Raw genomic sequence first — 16,320 nt, forward strand, 5'->3', positions numbered from 1 at the left:
ATAGTGAGATGTTACTCATATCCTTAGCCCGACATCCACATCATATGTGTTAACAAAGTGTGTTTTATAAGTTTACATGTGTTTAAAGCATGTGGGATGGGTATTTTAAGGCTTAAACTATAAAAATGTTTATTTATATGGTCTTTCTATATCGCGGATTTTCTCCTGTTGCTGATGGGTCTGGAACATAACTTCTGCGATAGGCGGGCAATCACTTGTATTTAAAAACCCGCAAAGTCGTGAATCCGCGAAAAGTGAACCGCGAAGTAGCGAGGGATTACTGTACAGTAATCAATACGAGACATCATGGAACAATGAACCAGAGTTTGAGCATCATTAAAGGACAGAAATGGACGGAGGCGAGCAGTGTTACGGAGATGATAGAATGAAATTTTGGACAGAGGCCTAATGTGTAGCAGAAAATTAAGTGATGAATCAAACAAAACGCCAAGATTTCTGACAACAGGAGCAGGTATGACAAGTGTACCATCAGTAGAAACAGAGAAGTTAGATGGCTTAGAAAGTAGGGAGTTTGGGCCTACCAGTAACACTTCAGTTTTATTGGCATTAAGTTTGAGAAAGGGTCTTTCCATCCATAGATCAGTGATGCAGTCAGTGAGTGTGCTGGGAGGGGAGTCTGTACTAAGATGAAACTGTACACTGTCTGCACAGCAGTGGAAGTTAAGGCCATGTCTGTGAATAATCTGACCCAAAGGAAGGATATAAAGTAGAAAGAACTGAACCCTGAGGGACACCACATAACACAGGTGAGGTGAAGGATGTACACAGGATTATGCCACGTTACGTCACTCCCACGCGCATTGTCTATACACCCGTCACCCTGAGCTAATTTATGTCTGTATGTTTGTTTGCCTGCAGGCTTCTCTGTCCTTAAGTGCGACTGCTGTAAATAAAACATCTTGTCAAGTAGAGTTGCTAGTAATAGAAAAGGTCCACTTATAATCAAAGTGTACAACCACAAGAAATGATCTCATTTTGAAATAACAAGAATGTTATGTAATAATGAAATAAAGAAAGACACAAGGCCCAAGGTTATGTAAACAAGTGTGCAAGACTGCGTCCCCAAGGAGTCAGAAACTCCGGAAGGATGTTCTGTGTATGGCAGGCGCGTCCCAGGTACAGCAACAGGCAAGCGTCAGTGGGAGCCTGACCACTTAGGATTATTTAATCAGATGTTTCCTTTGTGAGAAAGCGTCAGATAAATGACACTAGGAGTGCAGTTGTCTTAATACAAGAAGCAGTACAATGGAGTGACATATTTAACATAATGGCACCATTTTTAGGCACTGCAGGTAATTCAAAAGAGAGGCACAAAGGCAGGAAAATTAAATGTGGCTTCTGATCAAATGCTTCATGTGACTGGCTGCTGAAGCTGACAGCCTTCTAATGCTGTGTGTGTGCAAATGGAAAAGAAAGAGGAGCCGAGTGCTGGCCCTTCGCTATCGGCAGATCTCTGTGCCTTTCTCAGAGCAGCAGAGGAGGATCTGGACAGTTTTAATTAGAAAGCAGGAAATGTTTATTCGTGTACGATTAGGGTGGGACAGTCTGTAATTCTAAGCACTTTTAAACAAACTTATTTAGCATCCTGTTTAAATTCAGTGTAAGAAGAAAACTGAGCTCATTTGTGAACAGTTATGTAACTGCTACATCTCACAAAGCTGCTGAGCGTTAGTTCAGAAGACACATTGCTAACCGTGTTTTGAGGCCTTGTGAAATATTAGTTAATCTCAGGCATTACTTACTGGATGGACACTTTCATTCAGTGTATCATGAATTAGACGAGTATGAGTTTTGCCATTTGGTTGGGAATTTGCAAGTTAGTCTCTTTGGCATGCAAGATTTAGACTATAAAGTAGGGAACTGATTTGGTCAGCAAGGACAAAGGCTGATCTAGTCCATTAAGCTGAAACTTTAATGGATGGCAAAAGCCAGAATTTGGCCACAGTTGTTAGGACCTACACACAGAGTTGGGCCTGATGCTCATCTTTTTTTTTTGTACAGCTCACTTCATTCTTCTTTCTTCTTACTTTTCTTTAACACACAAACCAGGCATCCGTATTGTCAGAGAATTTGTCTTTCAATAAACTGTATGGCTTAGTTGTTAATGAAAAGTATTTGAAACCACCAAGCTGCACGCAAAACCACCAACTCAAGCCAACCGTGTGATTCTGGGAAAAATATTGAAACTTTATGGACTGACTGTGAAATTATGCATCACTGTAAAGTTCTCTAGTACACTATGCAGTAGTGTGCACCTTAAAGGTGCTGGTCACCATCACCAACTTTTGATTGTTGGACACCGTTTCTCTTTTCTTTGTCTATTAAAGGCACAATAAATTTGAAATTTTAGTTTACCTGAAAATATGAACTCCAATTACTATAAAAAATAAATGAATTTCTCTGGGAAAAGATTAAATTGTATCCTACCATTTTGTTACTCATTTCCCCAGTTTAGGGTCACAAGGGTTGTCTGGAGTCTAAAGGCTGATTTATGCTTCTTCTTCAAGCATATAGCATAGCTACAGTGGCATGCAAACATTTAGTAGAAGATGAACTGATCACCAAAAGGCACACAGTTCAAGATGACACATTTCTTTTCAACATTTTATGCAAGATTAGTGTATTGTTTTTGTTTTGTACAATTGTACAGTGAAAAAAGGAAAGGAGCACCATGCAAGAGTTTGGGTACCTCAAGGTGGTCTCAGACCTTCATTAGATCGCTGGGGCTTTGTCTTGTTCACAATCATTGATGGGAAACCCCAAGTGATGCAAACTGCAAAGCTGTATAAATTCTCGGACTGCTCAACCCTTGTCCTAACAATCATCAGCCATGGGCTTCTCTAAGCAGCTGCCTAGCATTCTGAAAATAAAACAATTGATGCTTACAAAGCAGGAGAAGGTGACAAGAAGACAGCAGGCAGTTAACAGGAATGGTGGAGATCAAGCTGAGGTCTGGAAGATCAAGAAATCTTTGTGAAAGAAATGCATGTTGGATTACTAGAAAGGCAAATAAAAACCCACATTTGACTGCAAAAGATCTTCAGGATCTAGCAGACTCTGGAGTGGTGGCCCACTGTTCTACTGGGCAGCGACACCTGAACAAATATGACCTTCATGGTCAACAGAAGAAAGCCTTACTTGCATCCAAGCCACAAAATTCAGTGCCTGAAGTTTGCAAATGAACAACAAGCCTGATGCCTTTTGGAAATGAGGCCTTTGGAATGAAGAAGTCAAAATAGAACGTTTTGGCCACAAAGTGCCAAGATATGTTTAAACAATAAACGGGGGCTGAATGCCAAGAAGAGAACACGGACTCAACACAGCCTCCAACTGTTAAGCATGACAGTGGATTGATCAGGCTTTGAGCTTATGTTGAAGCCTGTGGCACAGGGTCATGTCATTGGCAGAGGGAAGAATGGATTCAAATAAATACCAGCATATTCTGGAAGCAAACATCACACCATCTGTAAAAAAAAAGGTGGATGAGTCCTACAACAAGATAATGATCTGAAACACACCTCGAGAGGCGCAAGCTAATGTTTTTGCCATGGCCCTCACAGTCCACTGACCCAAATATCACTGACAATCTGTGGAGATCTCGGAAGAGCAGTGGAGGCAAGACGGCCCAAGAATTTTACAGAATTAGGAGCTTTTGAAAAATACAGCAAGTAAGAACTGAAAGATTCTTAGCTGGCTACAAAGGCCATTTACAAGCTGTAATACTCGCCAAAGGGGGTCTTACTAAGTGCTGACCAAACTTTTGTTTCCAGCCCTTTTCATTTTTTTGCTGTTTTGTACCTGTGAATAATGGAAATAAGAATGTAAACTTGCTTAAAATATAAAAGAAATGTGTCTTCTTTAACTTCATGCCTTTTGGTAATCCGTCCATCTTCTGCTCATTTTACTATTCATTTACTACTTACTATTTACATTTTAAGCAACGGTGCCCAAACTTTTGCATGCCACTGCATGTAGGCTATGCCATTGAACGCAGTGTATGCACGTGCCAGAATGTTAGCTGGCTGTGTTTGTATCACGCAAGAAAAGTGAATGATACATTAAAATGCAGGCAGCTTTCGCCCCCCATGGTCACTGCTACTCTTGCTACACATTTTCTTCTATAGATAAACATATTTGTCCCTCTCATTTTACTACTTGTTCATACATTTGCCGACTTCCAAACTTAAAGACAAATAGTAATGCGGTTCTGGCAATACATAGTTCCCAAACTGGCCAATCAGAGCCTTGGGGGTCTGCGTAGGGTCTGCATTGATGCAACATTTTTAAAAGGTGTGCGCCATAGGTGAAGGAGACTACGGCATAGGCTTGATGCAAAGGTATAAATCAACCTTAAGATGCACCATTGAGTGCCAGATGTGATGGTTGCCCATCACAGGGCACAGGCACTCATACTGGAACAGCTGTGAGTTAAGTAAATAGAAGTTAAATAAATAGAAAAACCGTGCAGACAAGGACAGACCTGTAAACTCCGCAAATGTACAGTCCAGGGCTAGAAATCAAAATCAGTCATCTGGCGCTGTGCAGAATTCACACAAATAAAAGTAACACCCGAAACAAGGTTGAGACTCAAACATGCTGGTGGTACAGTCGAGGCCACAAGTTTACATACATCTTGGCTAAAATTCTTCAAACTCAAAATTCTCCAACTTCACACATATCAGGTTACCAAACAATTCATGTGCTAATTCAACAAGTGTGTCTACTTAAATTCCAAAACAGTTTTTCTCTAAAATAATGATTAAGAGGCAGATTTATTTTTGCTTTTTGGCTTTTAAACACTATGTCAGAATTTCAGTGGGTCAAAAGTTTACATAAACGAAGATGGCTGTCTTTTTAAACAGCATGGATGACTCCAGGAATTGATGTCATTACCTTTAGCAGCTTCTGAGTTGCTAATTGTCATACTTATTGGTTAACTGAGATACCTGTGGCTCTCCATAAGGGCCTGCCTGTAAAACCAGTGCATTCTTGTGGTTAAGACAATGTGGAAATCAAAAGAATGGAGTCAAGACCTTAGAATAAAAATTGTGGATCTGAATAAGTCCGGTTCCTTCTTTGAAGCCATCTCAAAAAGGTTCAAGGCACCACGGACAAGTGCAAACAATATAAAAAGCTTGGGACCATACCTCCTTTATGATATTCAAGAAGAAGACACAGATTAACTCCCAGGGATGAGCAGCATTTGTTTTGAAAGGTTCAACAAGACTCCAAGATAAAAACTAAGGAACTGGTGAAGGGCCTGGAGACATCAGGAACAAAAGCATCAGCATCCACCATTAGCAGAGAATGCCATGGCCTGATTTTTCTCAACCAAGGAAGAAGACATTACTTCAGAATTGACATAAAAAAGCCAGAGTCCAGTTTGAAGTAGCCTTTTAGAGAAGTGTTCTCTGGTCACATCAAACAAAATTTGAACTGTCTGACCATAATGATCTACAATATGTATTAAGAGTGAGGCTCTTAATCCAGTAAATTCCATCCTAACATGTCGGGGGTGTTTTGCTGGGATGGGGATTGGTGCACTTCATAAAACAGATGGGATCATGAAGAAGGAAATTCTGAAGCAACACCTCCTCAATATATCAGCCAGAAAGCTAAAGCATGGTCACATACAGTGGAACCTCCGGTCACGAACGTCTCGGAACACGTACAAATCGGGTTATGACCAAAAAGTTTGCCAAACTTTTGCATCTGTTCACAACCACACACTCGGGTGACGAACAAGCCAGTTTCCCTTCTGGTTCGTAGGCGCCGGTGATTTCCGCACATGTTCAGTCTCTCCCTGTACAGTACATTGTTCTTGGTCAGACATGCATCGTGCAGAGGGACTTTACGTCAAAACTGTAATCTCCTCTCCACCCAGTTCCTCCTCACTTCCTTCATGCCAGAACTCGACTCATGCAAGGTTAGTTTTCTCGGTTGTTTATGGTTAGTTTTTGTATAAATTACGGATTTTTCAAATGTTCATTTTTTTTCCCTGTGCTTAAAACTCATTAAAAACAAGTGTTTACAGCAAGCGGTTCGTAAGGCTATTAGCATGAACTCTTGCAATGTTAGTTTTCTCTGTTCAAGGTTTTCTCAGTGTTATTCAATGTTTTTACATTAGTTTACTATTACGCTGTGCATTCTATGGTGTAATTAACTATTTTTGTGCTTAAAAATCTTACAAAAAATATATATTTACATACAGCTTGTACGGTCCAGAACGGATTAATTGTATTTACATACAATCCTATGGGGGAAGTTACTTTGGGTCACGACCAAATCGGGTTGCAACCAGAGTTTTGGAATGAATTACGGTCGTGACCCAAGGTTCTACTGTTTGGGTCTTCCAGCAGAACAGTAATCCCAAGCACACTTCAAATGTGGTAACGAAATGGTTTACAGACAATAATGTGACAGTATTGGAGTGGCCATCACAAAGCCCTGACCTGAATCCCATAAAACATCTGTGGACTGAACTGAAGAGGCTTGTCCAAGCAAGGAGGCCCATGAACTTGACTCAATTACATCAGTTCTGTCGTGGGGAATGGGACAAAATTCGGGGAAAATGTTGTGAGAAACTTGTGGAAGGCCATCCTAAGCGTTTGTTTCAGGTTAAGCAATTTAAAGGCCCCTTCACTAAACACTACCTTAGGTGTATATAACCTTTTCATACACTGAAGATCTGTTATAGTGATTAATAGCTGAAATACATCTGTCTCTTATTCATTACTAGCCATCCCCCACGGCTTTGCCCGCGTATTAGTGAAACGGGACATTGAGGAGGGCCCTGCCTGGCTCTCTACTCCTGACATCACACTTCCCCCTCCGCGAATATATCGGTCCTGCAAGCGAACTATGATTTTTAGCGCAATGAGAGAAATCGCTAAATCAACTGGAATGTTCAAGCAAATTATAGAAAAAAAAAGATCTAACTCCATTAAGTAGTTCTCTCGTTTGCTAACTAAGCAGAGATAAGGTTACGCCCCAAGGCAAATGCATGAGTGAGGAGGGCCCCGCCTCCCTCCCTGCAGCCCAATGAGTCTGTCTCAGGATTCGCGCTAATAAATCGATATCGAAAGCGAACTATGGTACTTAGCGAGATGAGAAAGTCGCAAAATCAACCGGAATGTTCAAGCAAATTATAGAAAGAAACCCAATCTAAATCCGTTAAGTAGTTCTCTCATGAAAAGTGAACAGACATACAAACGGGTCTAAAAAAACTATAAGAAATTTTGTGCTTGGACCACGAAATTTTTAAAACCGTTTCTTAGCGAGCACCTATGGGCCAAGTGTAACCTACATTCCAAATTTCAAGTCTCAAGTCCTCATGGTTTGGGAGATTTCGTGATGAGTGAATCAGTGGTATTTGACTTTTATATATAAAGATTTTGAAGAAAAACTCTTAAGGAATTGTAGTTGATACCAGTCATTTCATGTGTTAAGTCAATTTATGTAACATGGTATGGGTGAAGTTGAGGAATTTTGAATTTGAAAGTCTTTATGTAAATGGTGCCTATACAGTATGCCTTTATGGTGTATGTAAACTTGTGGCTTCAGTTGTGGACTTCTCTCCTCCTTAGGTAGCTCCACTATTCCCTGTTTCTCCTAACTAATGTAAGCCCGCTTTATTCTTCTGAGGCCTATTACCATTCTGCTTTCCACTCTTAGTCACATCAGATCTCCATTCTCTTTTCTGCACAGGATCGACTCTTCTTTGTCATGGAGTACGTCAACGGAGGTGACCTCATGTTCCAAATCCAGCGTTCCCGCAAATTTGATGAAGCCCGATCCAGGTTTTATGCATCAGAGGTTACGTCAGCTCTTATGTTTCTACACCAGAATGGAGTCATCTACAGGTTTGCCTAATTCTTCATATAAGTGGTTATTAAATCTGCAGCACCCTGCACCATTTTCAGAATTGCTTTGTGCAGTTTGATTGTAAACATTCTTGCTGCTTTCAGGCTCTTATGTCATTTTATCCATTTATCATGCCCTTGTGTTTTATTTTTCTTACTAATTTATTTCCTTTTGACCCCTTCCTCCTGGGCAAGTCTCCAGCTCCCAGCAAAGCTACAAAAGAGAAGCTTTACACAGCAAATAGAAAGATAGATTGAAATGTATTTTTCCCATCTTTTACATTGCTGTTTGTTATTATGGTCTTTTCACCCATTTTTGTGTTTTAATCTTGTAATTGGAGTTAGTCCAACAGTATCATTTTACATTTAATTCATGATGATTTGAAGGTAAAGGCTGCATCATGGCAACTGCCTAAAGTTTTCTGGTAGACCTCAATTTAAAAATCAATTTTATTTTCTTTCCTGACTTTCTACCAAGTGTACTTTGCAAGAAGGTACTGCGACTCTCAGTTCCATGCATTCCTTCCAAATTTTTTACTTTCTCTTTGATCCAGGTGTGTTTGTGGTGTGCATTAAAGCCTCCAAGATTGCAATTCTTTCATTTCCTTTAATGCTTTTCCATTAATTTATTCAGATTCTTTTTGTTCTGAGCTGTCGTTTCACTGTCTTATCTTGGTTCTTTTGGGTTTCCTTTTTCTTCAAGTTATTTCTTGCCCTTCTAATTTCTTTTCTGACTAGGGGGCTCTGCCCCCTGCTCGCCAACCCCTGGTGTTGGGAAATTACAAAGAGCATGATGTATGAATGAGATATAGCATAGTGTGACGGTGTAGATGACGCAGATAGGAAGCAAACAATAAAGTGTGTGGCACAGTGTAAAGGTTTATTGGAAAATTTCTTTGTAAACAACATTAGTAGTAAAGATGGTGTCTTGTCCTTGAATGAGTTTTCCTTGGCATGGAGCATTTATGACCTTAACTTTAACGTCAGATGAACGTCGAAGTTGTGAGAAGGCCACATAAAGTTGTCCATGTACAAAAACGGGCTCAGATAGGTAGATGCCAACCTTGTGCATGGTTTGTCCTTGTGATTTGTTGATGGTCATGGCAAAGGCAGGTTTAATAGGGAATTGTTTCCGTTTAAGTGTAAAAGGTAATTCCAGGTCAGAACTTGTAAGGTCAATTCTAGGAATGAGAACAGTATTGTTAGCATGTGATCCTGTAAGAACTGTCGCTTGAATAACATTGTGTGTCATGGTGTTGATGACTAAACGTGTGCCATTGCATAAACCCTGTTTAGTGTTAAGGTTTCTTAATAGCATGAGTATTGTTCCGTTTTTAAAGCTAAGACTGTGTTGTGGTAATCCGGCTGGGTTAATAGTGTTCAAATATGCTAAGGGGAAATTCAGATGGTCATTGTCGTCATCAGAGTCAACTTTGGCAGAGCTTAGAAAGAGGTGTGACTCTCCAGGAAGTAATGAAATGACCTGGTTATTAATGTGATCAACAGTAATATTTTTTGGACATAATATACTTCGTTGTGTTAAAAGGGGCATTTGGTCTAATGAGACCGCTGGTCCAAATATCTCCGTAAGTAAGTCGTCGCAGATGAAGGGTTGAGGAATTGTAATAATATCTGGGTGAAGTCCATCTGTATTGGTGAGTGTACAATGTTCTAGTTGTAGTAACCAATTGTTATATTCGGGATCTGGAAATCGCATGTTTTGTACCAAGTGTATCTTTAGAAAGCAATGCCAATTGTTCGCGTAACATTTTTTGTTCCGCGGTTTTAGAAGCGCGCCGAGGTGAATTTTTTTTTTTGATGCGGGTTCGTGTTTGTGGTCCCGTTACTCGAGCCGTCTAGTTTTGTATCTGTGATCGTGAATTGATGACTTGTTTGATCTTTATCGTTAGGAATATGGATAAGTAATAAGTAGGATCGAACTCACTGTTAATATGCGGACTGTTCGTTTCTTCGTATTATCACCAATCAGGTCTCGCGCCTGTATATGTATTGTAGTTCGGTCTGTTGTTGTTTATGTGACGTCGTCGCATATTTTAAGGTGGACTGAATAATAGCTGAGCGCATGGCATGTGGAGCAATAGGTAAGCACTGTCTAAAATCTACTCCTAATAAAAGTACCTTTCCCGCAAAGGGAATATCATTATTCATCAACGCAATGCCAATTGTCCGCGTATTTTAAGGTGGACTGAACAATAGCTGAGCGCATTGTAAGTGGAGTAATAGTTAAGCACTGTCTAAAATCTCCTCCTAATAAAAGTACTTTTCCCGCAAAGGGAATATTATTATTCATCAACGTTTGTAGAAGTTTATCAATGGTGTTGAGTAAGTGACTGAAAGCCATTGTACATTCATCTATAATTAACAGTGTGGCAAGACGGATGTCACGTGCATTGTTACTGTGCATTGTCATAGTGGATACCGATGTTTCTGTGATTGGGACCGGTATTTGGAATAAGGAGTGTCTTGTGTTTTTGGAGCCGAGACATTTTTTCTTCCGCGGTTTCAGAAGCGCGTTGTAGGTGCAGACGTGATTTGTGCATATTTGCGTTCTTGATTTGTTTCAGGGTGCACTGTTCCAATGCGATGTAATATTTGTCCACATACGCGAAAGCAGTATGGGTCATTGCCTTTTGGTGACCTGATATTTACTCCGGTAGATGCAAAATCATATGAACTATTGTAGGATGTAATGCAGTTCATAAAGTTTTTACTTTCAGGTACTTCGTTAGTTAGAAGCTTCTGTAGATATGCAGGATATGAATGTAAAGGAGGCAGTCTAATTTGACTTTTTTGACAACAACGTGTAAATTCATTACTTGTGTTGCCATTTGTTTCTTCAGGGAAGTTAAGTGAATGACAATGATTGCAAATGACATTCATTAATCCCAATGAATTTTCCTCAATAGTGGACTTATTATTGAACGCGTTGTCAGCTAACTGGCGCAATCGTTAGTGTGGTCGTGGGTCTGAATCGTCCTTTTTGTGTACGTTTCGCGTGCTATGTCCGTAGTCTGTCCCGTTTCGTGTCCAATGGGCTTTGTGTGGCGCTCGCGGCTTGTTTTTTTTTGTGTGCTGGGGGCTTGTTGCCTGAGTTTTTATTTCTGTTAGTGGAGGGGGTGTTTGTGTGTCGTGGGGCTGAATCGTCCTTTTTGTGTGCGAACCGTTTCGTGTGCTATGTGTGCCTGCGTGTGACTCCTTTGTTTTTGGTGTTCTAGGGGCGCGTGGCCTCATTTCTAATTTCAGTTACTGGAGGGGGGCTTTGGGTGTCGTGGGTCTCAATCCTCTTCTTTGTGTGTGTCCCGTTTCGTGTGCAATGGCTTCGTGCGTTTACGTTGCATTCCATCCAGCCGGTTTCCGTTGCTTGGAGTGGGGGGGGGGGGGGGTTTGTGGGGCACCTGCGCAGTACGTCTTTTGTGGCCACGGCCCATGGCTTAGCATTCTCAGTTAGTAATATGGATTCTGTTCTGTTCCATGACGGAGTTTATTTGTTTGCGAGTGTGTGAAACTATTGGATTTCTTCTTTTCATGTACTTCTGGTAGTTGCCTCTGTCCTGTCCTGTCTTGTCTTTCTTGACCTTTAATGCCACACTCTATTGTATTGTTCATTTATTTACATGTAATTATTTTATCCTACATAAAAACGTATTCACTTGTCTCAGGAAAGTCTTCCTATTTTATTGTTATACAACATTGAATCCAAGTGGATTTATTTTGACTTTTTAATGTCACAGTGAAAACAGATCTCGGCAATGTGATCTAAATGAATTACACAGCTAAAATAAAAAACAGCTGAGCACACAAGTGTTTGCCCCCATCAAGTATTTCATAAAAGCAGCCATGACAGCCTTGAGTCTGTGTGCACAAGTCTCTTCTCTCTATCAGCTCTGCGCATTTGGACACCGCCATTTGCCTCCATTCTTTTCAGCCTTTGTCAGGTTGCATGTTGATTATGAGTGAACAGCCTTTTTCAAGTCCAGTCACAAATTGTTAATTAGATTGAGCTGTGGATTCTGACTCGGCCATTCCAAGTCATTCACATTCTCATCTTTATGTCGTTCCTGTGTAGCTTTGACTTTATGCTTTGGATTGTTGCCTTGCTGTGTAGGTTTCTTGCAGACTGCATCAGGTTTTCCTTCAGGATTTTGCTACATTCATTTTCCCCTCAAACCTGTGCAAGTTGTTCAGCCCGCTGGAGAGAAGCATCCCCACAGTATGATGCTGCCACCACCATGCTTCACATTGGGGTTATCGTGCATTTTCACAAGGCCCGATATCTGGCTTACACCAAATATGGCATTTAGTCTGATGGACAAAAAGCTCAAGACCCATATACAGTGACTTGGAAATTTTCTTGTCACCATCAGCTGACTTGTGCTTTTCATTCACCTTTTCATGGAGCTGCTTGGATTGTTCTTCTGTCTTCATTAGGCCACCACACTGACACACCATAAGTTGACACAAAGGTGCATTTAGACTACAGTCCACTGAAACCCCAGACAGGTGATCTCCATTAAACTCATTCTGGGACTTTTAAAGCCAATGGGCTGCACCAGTGATGACTGAGGTGTGTCTTATTAAAGGGAGTGAACACTTATTTAGTACTTTATATTTGTAATTCATTTAGACCACTTTGCAGAGATCTGTATGTAGCGGTCTGGTGCCGCTAAGATTCACACTGTCGAGGAGACGGTGACTTATTTATGGTGGAGATTCCAGGGACGCACCGAGCCTTGGCCCAACCTTCACGCCCTCACAAACAGAGACAAAAAGCCAACAGAAATAAAATAGCAAATAATGTATTAACACCAATAATGAAAACAACAATCCCACCCCAGTCCCTTTACGGCAATGTACAATAAACACGAAAACAAACCACAACAATAAACACTCACTATAAAGTCGATGGGAAACGATAACGGAGGAAATGTAACGATGAAGGTAAATAGTCCAGAGATCCGTACGTTGAATGGGAATGTAATGATAGTCCTATTGGTAGTTCCTGAAATGGTGAAGACGGGTGGATGGGTTCAGGAGGGCTCCTTTCTTCGCAGGATGTCCATAAATCCCCAGGCAGTCCTCAAGTGACAGACAGACGGCAGACAATCCAGACCCCAACCAAGAAACGATCCAGGACAAAATGAATAAGCACAGGTAACCCAACAGAAGACAGACAGGAACTTGAAACACAAAATACTTTTTTTTTTTTCCTTTTGGTCACCGGCCCCTTTTTAAAAGCCGTGCTGACCTCCTTTGACCTCAACAGCCCCTGCACCCTCAGCAGAAGACCAATCAGAGCCACCGCAGGGACTGCTGGGAGTTGAAGTTTTAATCTCTACTAGCACCGCCACATGTTTTCACATTGACATTCAGGAGATTTGTTGATCAGTGTAAACAATCCAGATTAAGTGCACTGTGATTCTTCCAAGGGGGTAAATACTTGAATAGGCACAAGGCACATGTATAAGATGTACGGTGGCACTGCTGCCCCCAGCTGGCCAGAGTCTTACACTGCGCAAACAGTAACCGATATTAAATCTGTTCTAAATATAGTAATCCAAACTCTGTACATGACTAATTCTGAGTTTAAGTTCAGATCATTTCATTTCACTTTCTTTGTTTTTACCGTAAGAAGTTGTACATTGGAATCCTTAAACTTTCTTCAATCACACACCCATATTGAGTGGTATGCAGTGCATGTAAACTGGAGTCTTGACTTGAAATGTTTGAACTCAAGGACATGAATGTTTGTCTCCAGTTGGGTTATCAAAACACTGCGTTGTGCTTTATATGCAAAGCAGACTGAACTTGTGTTTTGAATTATTCAGTGTTTTGTTGTTCTGTTCTACTTTCTTAAGAATGAAACTGGACAATTAAAGTCAAGGCAGCACTATAAATGGTCCGTGACAGAGACCATTTCTCTTAATGATCCCCACTTTTGGCATTCCATGTACAGATTGTGATAGCATGTGTCCGCGTGTTTTGGCTGCAGTTTTACATTTAATGCAAAGGGCAGATAGATTCTTAAGGACTGCAAGTTAGTAAAACACTGCAAAGGATTTTTCTACAAACCAATTGGGATTATACATTATCTAATTTTTGAATTATTGATAGTGTTAACTGCCTGTATTTTCTAAATTAAGTGATGGACTATGCAGATTGATTCAAGCACACTCTTAGTCAGATGAGCAAATTGCACAACGGAAGGCGTTATTTCTCTTGGTCATATGCACGTGATGGCTGTCACTGCTATGAGATTTTAATCTACAGAATCTCCACTATTCCCGAATGCAGCAGCCTACAATTAACTTTAATAAAAGGATAAGTATCTGAGTGTCTGTCCAGTTGCTATGCCTCTGTCATTCCAACAGATGGCGCATCACTAACATGTGTAGTAATAAAAAACACTTCACTTGTCATTCCAATACTATAGAGGATGAATCACAAACAATAACACTGCTTTTACAACTCCCATACCAAATGGCATATAACAGACATAAGCATTGCATTTGTCATTCCAACAGATGGTGTAACATAAATATATGTAACAAAAAAAATGTTTGTGGTGTGCCATCTATTGTAATGACAAATGCAATGCCTTTTATTACTACATGCATTACAAAATACATTCCAGTAGATGGTGCACTGCAAATGTCAAAGCTGAGGTATATGTTGATTATTTCAATTTCAACCTGTCTTTGACAGCTGGCACATATAGTAGTACCTATAAATGAATAAAAAGGCAAAAGCATTTCATTACAGTCTCCATAAACACATACTGTAAGCCTCTGGCTTGCTGTGTTTCCTTTTGGGGTAGGGACTTCTTCAAAGAATTTTGAACCCGGGAATCAATAATGCTTGTTAGTATGGTTCAGAGCTGTTCTACTGATGCCTGCCATGACATCTTGAATGCTTTTCAGACGCTTGCCATTTGGCTTTCCTTGAGGAGCTTCATGAACAGCTGACTTGACTCTGAGCTCTCACAAGTAGAACTTTTGGATTTTATTCCATAAGGTCATATTTGAAAAGTATTTCTGTCCCAAATGAAAACACCCAGCTTTTTCAGAAGAGAAAAAAAAAAGCTCTTCAAAGCCAGCTGACTTTTATACTTAAATCTCTAGAGAGAACATTAGGACATCTTGTACTCTTGGAGCCTTCCTTTATCGGTTGGAAGTCACGTAAAATAGCATTTCATGCCCTTCAAAAAACTTGACATTTAAAAGTAAACTAACAGCTGAACTGTGCCTGGCACGTTATATACAGTTAGGTCCCTAAATATTTGGACAGAGACAACTTTTTTCTAATTTTGGTTCTGTACATTACCACAATGAATTTTAAATGAAACAACTCCGATGCAGTTGAAGTGCAGACTTTCAGCTTTAATTCAGTGGGGTGAACAAAACGATTGCATAAAAATGTGAGGCAACTAAAGCATTTTTTTAACACAATCCCTTCATTTCAGGGGCTCAAAAGTAATTGGACAATTGACTCAAAGGCTATTTCATGGGCAGGTGTGGTCAAGTCTGTCATTATGTCATTATCAATTAAGCAGATAAAAGGCCTGGAGTTGATTTGAGGTGTGGTGCTTGCATGTAGAAGATTTGCTGTGAACAGACAACATGCGGTCAAAGGAGCTCTCCATGCAGGTGAAAGAAGCCATCCTTAAGCTGCGAAAACAGAAAAAATCCATCCATCCAAGAAATTGCTACAATATTACGATGGCAAAATCTACAGTTTGGTACATCCTGAGAAAGAAAGCAAGCACTGGTGAACTCAGCAACGCAAAAAGACCTGGACGTCCACGGAAGACAACAGTGGTGGATGATCGCAGAATCATTTCCATGGTGAAGAGAAACCCCTTCACAACAGCCAACCAAGTGAACAACACTCTCCAGGGGGTAGGCGTATCGATATCCAAGTCTACCATAAAGAGAAGACTGCATGAAAGTAAATACAGAGGGTGCACTGCAAGGTGCAAGCCACTCATAAGCCTCAAGAATAGGAAGGCTAGATTGGACTTTGCTAAAGAACATCTAAAAAAGCCAGCACAGTTCTGGAAAGACATTCTTTGGACAGATGAAACAAAGATCAACCTCTACCAGAATGATGGCAAGAAAAAAGTATGGAGAAGGCGTGGAACAGCTCATTATCCAAAGCATACCACATCATCTGTAAAACACGGTGGAGGGAGGCAGTGTGATGGCTTGGGCGTGCATGGCTGCCAGTGGCACTGGGACACTCGTGTTTATTGATGATGTGACACAGGACAGAAGCAGCCGAATGAATTCTGAGGTGTTCAGAGACATACTGTCTGCTCAAATCCAGCTAAATACAGCAGTCAAATTGATTGATGATACAGATGGACAATGACCCAAAACATACAGCCAAAGCAACCCAGGAGTTTATTAAAGCAAAGAAG

The 16,320-nt window shown here is 40.6% G+C and overlaps 1 protein-coding gene across 1 annotated transcript in view; it reads left to right on the forward strand.

Moving 5' to 3' along the window:
* prkcea (protein kinase C, epsilon a) overlaps positions 1–16,320 on the forward strand; it is a 309,249-nt gene that overhangs the window by 264,334 nt on the left and 28,595 nt on the right. The window contains exon 11 of the mRNA XM_028820989.2: positions 7,729–7,883. Within this exon, the coding sequence (XP_028676822.1) occupies positions 7,729–7,883 (155 nt within the window). The remainder of the gene's footprint in view (positions 1–7,728; positions 7,884–16,320) is intronic.

Source organism: Erpetoichthys calabaricus, chromosome 15 (genome assembly GCF_900747795.2).
Source record: "Erpetoichthys calabaricus chromosome 15, fErpCal1.3, whole genome shotgun sequence".
Lineage (NCBI taxonomy): Eukaryota > Metazoa > Chordata > Cladistia > Polypteriformes > Polypteridae > Erpetoichthys > Erpetoichthys calabaricus.